General features: G+C 33.2%; 1 protein-coding gene across 4 annotated transcripts in view; it reads right to left on the reverse strand.

Moving 5' to 3' along the window:
- ci (transcriptional activator cubitus interruptus) overlaps nucleotides 1–13,241 on the reverse strand; it is a 583,442-nt gene that overhangs the window by 76,569 nt on the left and 493,632 nt on the right. For all 4 annotated transcript variants that reach the window (XM_081748738.1, XM_081748736.1, XM_081748737.1 and 1 more), the window contains one exon: nucleotides 273–505. In XM_081748738.1, the coding sequence (XP_081604864.1) occupies nucleotides 273–505 (233 nt within the window). The remainder of the gene's footprint in view (nucleotides 1–272; nucleotides 506–13,241) is intronic.

The raw sequence follows: 13,241 nt of genomic DNA on the forward strand, positions 1-13,241 counted from the left end.
CTCTTGAGCCGCATTTGAGCGAGGGCAGAAACAAGTGAGCTAATCCTGCTATCACTAAACATCGAACTTAGACCATGAAGTTGGTATGAAGACGACTTAACGATTATTTCTCCTAAGACAAGAAGGATGGCCTTAATTAAAGTTTCTACACCATATTTATATGATGAAATAAACAAAAAAACTAAGTAAAATCTCGATATCTCGTATACATGGAAATAGTTTCAAATTACTGTTACGTATCTCTAAAAATTAATATAAAGTATGTTACTCACCTCGGGAATCGAGTGGGCTAAGGCCTCTTAAAGAGGCTGTAGGACTAGAGTGGAGAGAGCCGTAGAGATGCTCCATATAAGGGTTAAGCCTGTAGGCCGGATGAATCTCTGGCCCCCCGACCCCCGCCGTAGGAACTCCGGCAGAGGTCACGGGGGCCACAGGATGTGTTCCAGGTCGTCGCGACGCCAAGAACGAAAGTTCCGACAAGCTGGATGCACTGCTGCCAGTTAACCTGAAATACAAGAGAAAGAAGAAAGGGTTCATATCTTTCACATTTGAAATAGTTACATATTAAAAAGAGTTTTGCAATATATTTTGTTAAATGGTACCAGATCTTTCAAGAGACTAAGTGAGAACATATCAATAAAATACGAGCATCAGGTCCGTATAAGAACTGAATTTAGACAAAATATAATGAAAATAAATAATATAACAGACTATTATGCCTTATGTTTCTCTTGGAGAGAGAGTTTTAAAAACTCTTCTGTTCCCTTCATTGGTCACAGTGTACGGAGGAAACGTGAACGCCGAAAACTCACTTTGCGAGAAATCAGCTGAGTCAGACAGTGATTATGAAGTTATAATTTCTGTGCATTTTATTTTGACTATTAGATATGTAGGTGTTCGGGGTTATATTTTTCTTTATGCACCGTAATTAGCAAGCCGAAAAGAAGAGTTTTTTTTTTTTAATTTCACAGAATAAACTCTGTTATAGGCAGTAAAGAAGACCACGTGATCCAATGTATGGGATATTCGGAGGGACATTTTGCTGTAAGAAAAACAACACATCCCTTTATTATATGGAATCAACATTTCTTTGCTACTGTGCGGGTTGCATAGAAGCTAGAGTGTTATCATTTTTAAATGGGATATGGATAGCCACCGTTAAAGTCACCATTACTTGTTAATATATTAATGGATTGACCCCATTAATGGACTCGGTCGAGATAATCGCTCTACCTATCTATTGCAAAAGACAGAATTCAAAAATTAGCTTACGTTCAAAATATCGTATGGAGCAACAGATGGACGTACTAACAGTGCAGTACTTTAAGCCCCAGTTGCGTGATGTTAATGTATGTATAGCCATGATAAATTCAGTTCTAGTATCAGACATTATCCTTATTGCATTATCATGGAATATCAAAATTCAACAGAATATTGAATCACTTTGAAGATAAGCATATGAATATGACATGTTTGATGAGGTATTAATCTAAAGTTCGTCTGTTCTTCTGATGTTTTGAAAAGTACAAATGGAAACGCTTATTTCAATGGTTAATATTATTTTACAATGCTTAACTATCATTATATAGTTTACCACTTATGAATTGTAAATAATGAAATTCGTTTTCGTATTACTTGATCTGAAATAATGAAATCTAAGGTTACGTGTAATTAATTTTAAATAGCAAAAGTCAATGTGTTGTTACCTTTTAAAAAATGACGAAAGTTATTTTGGAGTTAGTTAAAGATATTTATTTTTTATCACTGAAAGTTATTTTAGGATTTATTTTACCAGCACTTCACTTCAAATTTCCAAAGATGCTACAGGTCACTTATATTGCACTTATTTTTGAATAATAACAGCCAGTTTGGAGCTACGTAATTTTTTGAAGGGTATTTTTAAATAGCATAAACCTTGAAAAGTGGTGGGAAACTCAAAAACTTTGGTCGTAGGATTTTAGGAATTTAGATTTCTGGGCTTAAGGCATCTATAGACATGTTAGCTCATTACATATGAGGGATAACATCCCTCAGCAATCGCCCCAGAAAAGGAAAGAAAGAAAGAATTGGGCAAAGAAGGAAGCAGCCTTGGACCTACATGTTAAGTACCACTCCAGCATTTGCCTTGTGTGAATGAGGAAAACTCAATAATTGGCCTGAAAAGCTTTTACACTTTTTCCGATCCCATCGGGAATCGAACCCGAGATCGCTTGCACCAAAGACGAGAGCGTCAGCAACCACGCTACACTGGACCACAAAAGTTTGGTAGTCTGAATAATAAAACTTTCATTGCCAAAAAAAAAAAAACTAACGATTTAAATTAATTTTATAAAATTAGTATTCAATTTTATTCTCTCTCTGATCTTTATATTTCCCAACTAAAACATACATCTTTTATAATTACAAGAGCGTGATTCATTCGGCGAAATTTGTCCTCACGTGTTGAATGACGTCATAAGGAAGCAGAACAAGTGTTTTTTTTTTCCTGAGTTACATATATACATACTACACATATAGTGGAGTTAGCCAAGTGTTGGGTTAGATACGCTTGAGTACGTGCATAAGATACTTCAAGACAATCAAGAGATGGTATATTCATCCGTAAGTAAACGCGGTAATTGGAGAGTCTTCAAGAAACAATGTCAACACAATCTGAGTATACCATGAACAAGGCGACAGCATACAAAGGAACTACTACGAAAACGAGTGTTTCTGCAGACCTTTCAAGATATTTCTAAAGTGAAGTAGAATAATATATCATATTATAGTGGAGTAAATAAAATACATTCTTTGTCCATCTAAGAGGAGCTTTAAAAAATAGATGAAATCTGTAGTAAAGAAGTCCACTTGAAACGTGATTATACAAATGTGTTAAAACATAATATATTCACAGTGCTTCACGAGAGAAAAGAGATACATATAACATTCGCGTCTCCTCATTATATGAAGTACGCTGGTTTTTGTAACAACCTTTTTAAGTACGTGAAGTGGTTAAAATTAAGATTTAACGATGACTCTCATATCTTTGTTATTTGTTCTTTGTTTCAAGCGTGATGTAATATGTTCCACACGAAATTAAAATTTGGCGTTCGTGATCAATCCATAAAACAGAACGTAATTGCTGTTGGAAGATATAGCTTTACAACTTCAATTCAATTCCATTCAGTTCGTTTCTTGTTTTACATTTCCTTATTTGTTTTCAGAAGATTTGTTAAATAAATTTGTTGAAAACTTGTACACTTCTTTGCACACACTTCCAAACCAATATATCACACAAATTAAACATTTGTTTCTTTACTGAACCATCAATTACATTTTAAAAAAATACATATAATAACCATAGCAATATAAATGTTAGATTATGGATGGTAAAACGCGAGTGTTTGAATAACGGATTGTTTGCATAAAGCTCCATGGAATTGAATATTATTGATAAACTAATGTATGTGATTTCAGTAGCGTAATAGTCACTTCCTCACACTATTCTCTTTACTGTAGAATATGAAACACAGAAATAGAAAGCAAGAGGGTACATTTTACATAAATATATTATTAAAAGTTAGTGATTATGTTAATTTTTGCACTTCTTCAAAGGTTATCAAGGGAAATACGGAATTCTGTTTTTGTCACGTTATTATGCACTATTTACCCTTCTACTAGAAATAAGTCACTAACGATCTCGCCTTTGGTGCGAACGGTCCCGAGTTCTATTTCCAGTGGGGACACTCGGTCATAAAACTGCAAAAAGTTCATTAGGCTGATCGTCCTGAGTGAAGTTTTCCTGTAGTTTCGTTATTCACACCAGGAAATGTCTTGATTATGCCTAACATCAGGTCCCAGGCAGCTTCCTTCCCTTTCTTCGAATAGTGTAATCGCCGAAGGGCGTCATTCCTCACACATGACGGGCTAACATGATCATAGATGCCGAAAGCCCAGAAATCTAATTCCTAATCCTTATCTACTAGAAATAAGCTACATGGAATTTCATCCATGTGAAAGAAGAAGTTGTTCTACATCCGACGGCACTAGACAAAGGGAGTATAGCCATACTTAAAAAAAAAATAATAAAAATAAAATAAAACAAAAATAAAACTACTCAAATCATTTAAGAATGAATCGAACAATTTTAGTTTACTCTTCTTAGACGTGGAAAGAAAATAATAAAATGAGATATTTCAGTTTTACGTCCCACGATTAAGCTCTGTAGACTAAAGGAGACGGATAATTAATGAAACTGAATGTTTACAAAATAATTGATGGAATGGGAACGTGGGAGAAAACCAGGGAACCTCCACAAAACCCACAGATAATGTTGTCCATTACAAACTCATATAACCTGAGATTCTTCCCACCAGAAGTGAGCACTCTGTCAGTGAGCTACTATGCTCCTTACATTGCGTAGAGAACATAATTGATTCTCCGTTTACTACTGAGAAGTGTATTTCAATGATCCTTTGGAGATTACCTGACAGAGGGATACATAGAATGTGTATATTATCGTGTTAAATTTATTCGAATAATTATTCGAAATATCATTATTCAAATAATGTTCCTGCTGCTATTCGAATTTTCCAATAGTAAATATTCGAAGAATCAATATATTTGAACATTCCAATAATGAATTATTCGAATTTTAACAGCAGTAGTGTATACGTATTGCAGCACTAGTGTTAACAGATCAAAATCATATCCACGAAGAAATTAAATTTCGACTGAAACCAGGGACTCCGTGTTTTTATTCAGTTCAAAATATTTTGTCGTCGCGAATTCTGTCGAGGAATTTGGAACTTAAAATATATAAAACGATAATCATGCTTGTTGTCCTGCACGGTTGCGAAACATAGTCGCTTACTCGGAGGGAAGAATGGAGACTGAAAGTATTTGAAAATAAAATTCTGAGACGAATATTCGGACCCAAGAGAAACGGGGGATGATGGAAACTTCATAACGAGGAACTGTATAATTTAAACCGCTTACCAAATATTGTTAGGGTCATCAAGCTTAGGATGCTCAGGTGGGTAGATCATGTAACCAGAATGGAAGAATGTAGGGACGCTTTCAAAATTGTCTACTGGAAATACAATAGAAAAACTTCCATTAGGAAGACCTAGGCGCAGATGAGAGGACAATACGAGTATTAAGTTAGATCTTGCAGAAATAGGAATACTAAGTAGAAACTGGATCTAGTTGGCTAAGCACAGAAGTCGTTGGAGAGCTTTTGTGAATGTGGCATTGAACTTCCGGATTCCATAGACAATAGAGTTATAGTGCTGCCAAAATGTCTTGAGCCGTGGCAAAAATGTGAACTAAAGCTCACCTGCTACACACCCACGCGATGAACCAATAAGAGTTCAGCTGTTGCTAAGCGAGAGAGCCTTAGCGAAAGGGAGTGGAATTCCTTCAGCCGATAGCAGCTCTTGGAATGGTAGACTAGGTATAAAGTTAATGCGGTATATCTTTAGTTAGTTAGTGTATACGCACTTGTACTGGCCACTGTGCGATTGTGGTTCAAAAGACACATGACCATCCACTTTTGTTTCAGAAGCTTTACATCATTATTCTTAGGAAGAATAGCATCAAGCAATGACACATAGACTATATTATTCATCTTCCGTATTAACAGATTAAAAGTTATTGCAGAGCTTCCCATAAAAATTTATTATATCATTATTGTATTGATTATGGAGATAGTAATGAGTGCTAATCTAAATATTGTGGCATGGGTGTTTTCTAGTCTTTGCTTAAATCTTTTATTTCATTTTGTGTGATATCTAAGTCATTATTGCCCTACATTTTAACTTCTACTCTGCATTATATTTTCCGCCAGCCAAATTTCATATTTCCAATGTCGTAGAACATGTATCAAAAACAGAGGATTAGTCTATAATACAACTAATCCAATTATAAGGTATGAATTAAAACTCTTTGCTAGAGTTATTTAAGTTTTCTAAGTATGAGACGCGGTTCCGTAATCACCAGCTTTCCTTGATTTTTATTTATTTATTTTGGATACTATTCTGGATATACAGTATAAGCTGCTAATCTGTCATACAACCAAAGTAAGAGATGCTAAATCATGGTAGTAAGTATGTAGAGTAATTGATGATCGCGAAAACTATTTACTGCAGTTCCGCAAGTCTTCCTCGTTTACTTCGAAAATAAACGCTCTCTGTGCTCTTTTCTAAGCTATGCAGTTTGAAACCATACCCGAGACACTACTTACAGTAAACCAAATATACAGCAGCTTCCAAATTATTACCTAACTCCATTTTCCTACGTTGTGAAGCTGAAGTAAAATGTGGACTTCCAATGTTGTAGCGTGATTTGATTTATGTTCAACTTGTTATTCACATATGGCAACACTGTACAGCTCAGTAGTTAACTTGTTACATACGCCTTTACATTTAGTGCCCAATATAGTCTTGTGACACACACAAGCGAACTATTTATTTGTTTTAATATAAAGCTGTATTAAGTTATATCCATAATTCCAGTGTTTCTTTTTAATTTTAACATAAAACTCTTAAAGGAAATTTCCTTTTTTTAGCGTTCTTTACACCAAATACTAGACAGTATTATACAGCTAGACAAATGTGTCTACTATACACACTACTCATCAACAGGTCTCGCTGTTCTTGAAAACAGTTCGTTAGTTGCTACCGTTTTCCAGCACACACAGTACACATTTGCTTATCAATTTATCTACAAGAAACCAACCTTATAATCATCAAGTAATTATTTTTACATTATTGCATTGTTATAAATTGCTTTGCCACTTCCAAGAGTATTTATTAAACGTTTTTATCTCTCATTTCTACAGTTCAGCTTATTATGAACAAAGTCTCGCATGGTGTTGTTGCAAGGTGGTTACTAAAGAATTAATGGTGTCTACATTTGTAAAACTGCATATAAAAAACCAACATAAAGATTGCTTAGTGATTTCACACGTAAGAAAATGTCACAATTTTTGTCTGTAAGAGAGGAACGCCCACCAATCTCAAAGCGTTAGTAAAATGGCAAGCACACATCAAGGAACATCATTAACACCAAAACACAGGAAATCGCACGTAGTATACAGGTGTCTCCGTTCACCACACCGCTTTTAGTTCTTTCTGTCTGTACAGCAACATCTAATATTCAAGTGCGATTCCAGCCAATTAGGTAGTAAGCATCCTTCAACCATACCATAAATGTTCTTTCTGAACTCTGATGGATTTGTGATATGTAAAGCTAAAATAAAATGACCAATCCTGCAAGGATTCAAGAAATTTTGAATCCTATTTACACGTATCGTTTTATTTTCATTCTTTTCCGCGTCAATAATAATAATAATAATAATAATAATAATAATAATAATAATAATAATAATAATAATAATAATAATAATAATAATAATAATAATAATAATACTTTTCAACTTAGAAACATCTTTATCTAGTTTTGAGTGTGTTTTATCATACCTTTATTGTCTTTCTCGACTCTACTACATTGGATAGACTTTGTTACTTCTTTCTCATCCTCAAAAGAAGTATTTAATAAATAAATAAATAAATAAATAAATAAATAAATAAATGTTTCGTAAATATGTCTGCATATTGCACTATCACTTTGAAATCCAGTAAAAGAATTAAGTAGTTTATTTTTTTTTATATTGGAAAAAGTTTATATATAATTTATTATCACTAACTGCCAACTCGTAAATACTACAATATTTTATTTTCTTTCTTCCAAAAACAGAGTGAAAATGTAGTATTTAAAAACGGATGAAAACACATGATTTAAAAAAATTCACACTACTTGCAATTTATTTTATTCAATTAATTTAAAAATAATGATTTACGTTGCCTGACCATTTTTCTTAATTTTATAATTTTAGGAAGCAATATGTACATTATCATTATCATGATGCTAAACAGTCACTTTCTTAAGACTAAGAACTTTCATGTATTAGCGTTGATGCTAATTACGTGAGTTTAACAGAATAATCAATAAGGGAAATAATCATTTTGGATTCAAGGGAACTAATGTTGATTCATTTCTCATATTATGCATTTGTTACTTTTATACCTATATTATGTAAGCAGTATTCACTATGGTGTCTATTGTCTAGTATGTTATGTATAAAATCTCTTTCAATAAATTTTCTCCTGTCACTAAATGCCCGTAATCCCAAAAACTGATTCCAATATTCATAACTACGTCAGTAGTAATCTCCATTCATTTTACGGGATAGTAGCCTAATAAAACATTTTTCGACTGAATCAATTTTGTTTGCCAATGTAATGTATATATTATTCCAAATAACTACACCAAACTCTAGTCTCGATCTTGCAAGTATATTGCATAAATATACATTTGAGCTGGCATTTTTATTTCAGGTCATTGTTTAAAAATGAACCCTATTATTCTTCTAGTCCCTTGGACTATATCATTAATATGATATAATAATAATAATAATAATAATAATAATAATAATAATAATAATAATAATAATAATAATAATAAAGCATGAAATGGGTGAAGATTATACTTTATGCACATATTGAAAATAAAAATACTTCCTGTCAACACTGCTACAGAGCGGTGAAGATGGTCAAATACATTATACAACACAACGAGAGGTTATAAGAAGACATAAGTGGAACAGCAAACACCATTCACTGAGTATGATTGTAAACATTGAAAACAATTTTCAACTTAGTAATAAGCTAACAAGGGATCTATTAACATATTTTTGTTCTGTTCTAATGAGTTTCACACATATATTTGCATATGGTAGATAGTATATATACACACACTGTAGATATAATAATATATAAACAAAATTTTTTATCAGCATTAAAACTCTTTTTTCAATGTTATTAGATAAACTTAAAAGTTATGAAGAACATACGGAAATTTAGAATATATCTGCAGAATATTATTAATATGTGAACTAATTGTTTTCAACATTTTCGTATAATGTTTAAATTTTAGTGCCCAACCACTATACCGTCATAAACCGCGCACTCAAGTTTCTGGTCTATATTAAGACTTGGGAAATAATTTTTATTTTACTTGATAACATTTTGTAGATATCACCTGGCTCATTTTCTACAATACTTGCTAGTTTTTATTATTTATAAGTTATTGAGTAAAATTTTAAAAAAATGGGAGGAGCTTAGCGGAGAGTGTGAATGCTTTCTTTCAAAGCAAGCGCGTTTTTTTCTTTAAGTGTAATGTTTATCACATGTTTTAAGTGTAATGTTTAAGTGTAAGTGTAAATGGATTAACATTACATTTAAAGATAAAAGCTTGCTGTGAAAGAAAAAAAGAACTTTATACAGGTGGTAAGGTTCTCAAAACAGATGAACGTATATAGCATATAGATGACGTATGTAACATACGTAAACGTACGTAATATACGAAAGACTGTTAGATGTTAAACATCCTGCAGGGGCATGATGTAACATCTAAGCGGGAAAAAGGCAGTACGTATCTAGCATATGGATAACGTATGATCGATACAGATTTCCGCAGTAACCTTATGCATCTCGTTTATTTGTTACAATGTACCGCTGTCCGGATAACGGATTTTTCTCAATGTATATGTTTGTATCATACATTAATTTTATTTTAAACTTTAGTTTAAACACAGAAAGTTCGAGTTCTGTATTTACATTGCTGAAACTGAACTTTAAGGTATACAAATAAAATATTTCCAAAGAAACTTCTGGCACAACGGAGACTGTTCATCAAAACATTTCTGGTAAATTGAAGATGGGATTATTCTATTGATATTAACTATGTAGTTAATAAAATTAACGTTTATTTTTGTTGTATTTTATACTTGTAAACTTCCAAAAGTCTGTCTGAATAACAATGTAACACTTTCGTCCTCATATAATCTCTTTAGCTTATTCCTTTAAGCCCTTCCCCCTGGCCTAGTGAATAGGATGTGCACTTTTGGTGCACAGAGTCCAGAATTGGATTTCCAGTATAAGAGTATTGAAATTTCAACTACTATGATGGTCCGGACTTTATCATAAACTGTAGTCCATGTCTCATATAGCCTGAGTGCTAAAAAAAAGGGCGTACAACTTTTAATAAACACCATCAATTTTCTTCTAAACTTACGAATAGTTACGTGATGTCTTCACTTTTCAAATATATTGGAAGAACAAGGTCAAATTTTTATATTTTTTTTCTCAGAGTGAAACAGTCAAAAATTGAAAATATGCAATTTAATACGTTATGTTCCCAGACGAAATAATTGAGAAAGATCTAGTGCTTAGAGTAGTAGCCATTCTACAGAAAGAAAGGACTATGTTAATATCAAAAAACGTGATGTCAATAGCAGTAAAGAAGATTCATGCAGATGTCTGAGCATAAGTCTACACAGATGAGAAACGTGAACTTGATTCCCCCCCCCCCAAAAAAAAAGAAATCAAAATGTCATTACAGGAGGAAAATTGCTTCGTGTATCACTGAAATATTTGTACTTTTTACTTCTAGAAGTTTAGCGCCTCTTTCTAGTACCAAAGTTCTATGAGTCGACCTAAATTTAAGGTGGAATCCGATCTATCGTAATAAGTCCAAATTTGAATGCTCTCCCATTAGGAAATGACCTCTGGACCTCATGAACCAAAGGTGCCCACTGGTACAAGACCAAAAGCAAAACTATATTAATAGTTCTGTTAATTGTAATGCGTCTCGTTCAAACAATACATCCTGTATCACTGAAGATCAATTCATAAGAATGTTCTCTTTCTCTGCCTCCTCTCTCCATTATGAACTTCTTATAAATCATTCGACACGGTACAGTGGAATTCATCCACAGAATGTCTTGTAGAGCACAAAATAAATATAAAATGAAGTAAGAAATGTAAAGAATGAGAAGAACGAAATAAATTTACAATATTACTTTTCTGTAATAAATAAATACATAAGGTTACATCTGGAAGGAACTCAAAACTATATTTCAAAATCTCAGCACTGAATGAAATTCTTCTTGATGCGAGTCGGTTGGTCAGGTTTCTCGTTTTATTAGTAGAACCGTTATTTATTTAGAAATGCAATTATTAAATTAAAACTGGCCAAGAACATTTTAAACTAATGTTGTTTACGGTACTACCACACTATAAAGCATTCAAAATATTTTAATTGTAGTCAATACTTGTTATTCGTTGTGCCACTTTATTTAATGAAATGACAGTGTCTACCACAGTAAGCTTTTATTCGTTACATTTCAACTTTATGTGCCAACAAATTTCGAAACAATCCATCTCTTCCGGGATATATACACTGGAAAATGCAATTAATATTTATTTACGCCTTTACATTGCAGAGAATTGTTTACACGAATCCTCAGTACGGGGTTTGTGAAAGGAAGGGATCACCCAAGTAGTTGAATGTAGAAGATTCAATAAAATAAAAGGAATGAAGAGGAAGAAAAGAAAATACCAAAAAGATTGTTGTAGAGAGGGAGCATAAGTGCTTTAGAAACACGTACACACAAAATGCCAGCTTTCATTGATGCATAGAGTTTCCCAATGTTTCAGCGGAGCAACTGTTTTCACGCCTCTAAAAGTTCTCGTTAACACCATCCAAAGAAGGGATAATGTGGGAGCAACAAAAAGTGTCTCAAAAATAACATCCCCACTGGAGAGTTGCCAATCAACAAACCCATAAAGACGTCTGCACCAAGGATTGCAACCGTTTTTACGAAATCATTTAGATACGTACTCCTTTCTCCACACAAAGACAAGATGATGGCACTTGAAAACATACAAAGAACATGGTTGAAGTTTTAATTAACATCAGAATCATGTTCTTAATATTCATTATTTTTGATTTGCATATATTGTTGACAAGGTTCTGTGCAAAGATCTCGAGGAATGACAACTGCTAGTTTGAAATATCCTTTGAGGTACTTCATAAGGCTCTCCACCCTGAATTTTTAATCTTTCCTCCCCATCGGCAAATTATTGCTGTCTTCATGCAATCTAAAGCTTTAGTGTAGATATTTTATCATCACAATCTGAAATCACGACTCTTTCTTCATTGTTAATTAAGAGATGCATATTGCTCTAATACTAGTGTTCCCCACAAGCCGAGACGTGACGTGAAATAAAGTTTTCTTGTCTTGTCCCGCGGAAAACTGCTAATCTTGATTTATAAATTTTTGTTCAAAATTTGTCTTAATACAGTTGGACCCTAACTCAAATTCCGTGATAACTCTATATATTTTTTTCACATTCCCTTGAACTTTCCATAACACTCAATGTTAAAATAACCTTTTATAAGTCGAGTGTTTTAATTTTAAGAAACTTTCACAACTTCACTGATTCATATTTTTGGCTACGATAATCCACGCAGAAACTTTCTTTTTTAATTATTCGTTTCTTTTTCAATACTGGAAACCACATCCCATTCGACCCACGTTGACACGAGTTTGTGATGAACATCATATCCGTAGAGTTTTCTCAGGGTTCTCCCGTTTCCTACCACATTTTCATTTTACTAATTTCTGAATAATCATTCACTTTCATTATCCGACTCCCTGAGCCTAAAGAACATAAGCGTCGGGTGTAAAGCTGGCAATTTCATTTCCGAATCACGTGCTGCTAAAAGATTCCCGTGAACAAATCCTCTTTAAAGCAGACGTCATTGACCTCTACAATGTTGTAGGCGGACTGAGATAGTTCCTTGAATATTAGAAAACACGAAAAAAAAAATCAATGTCTTAATGATTAAAGTTAAATATATTAAAATTAATTACTTATCTGGAAATAAAACAGATACGTAATTAATTTTTATATATCTAAACAGTGAGATTATTGGGATAAAAATGGACCGATAGTATGTGTTAATCGCTGTACTTCTTAATTATGTGTACGCTTCGTTTTAGTAATATAATGACATATTGTGTTATACTAGAAGACTGTTTTAAAATTTCGTATTATATACTTATGGTACTCAATCTGAGGCAAAAATCTGAAGAAAAAAATCAAGTTACTTGCGTTCTAATTGCTCCAGAAATTCTCTCCTCAAAATCCGATTTTTAAAAGAACTTACTGGGTTACTTAATTTTTCTTCCTCCGGTCTCTAACCCCGCCGTCCGTCAATTTTTTTAACGACCTACAAAAAAACATTTTCTTTAACGACAAAAACGTGAACATAATGACTTCAAGGACACCTGGCGTCTATCTGGACGGAGAAAAATAATGCCCACAATAATTTGTTCAGTGCCATCTGTTGGC

The sequence above is a fragment of the Thermobia domestica genome, chromosome 2, assembly GCF_964235325.1.
Source record: "Thermobia domestica chromosome 2, izTheDome1.hap1.1, whole genome shotgun sequence".
NCBI lineage: Eukaryota > Metazoa > Arthropoda > Insecta > Zygentoma > Lepismatidae > Thermobia > Thermobia domestica.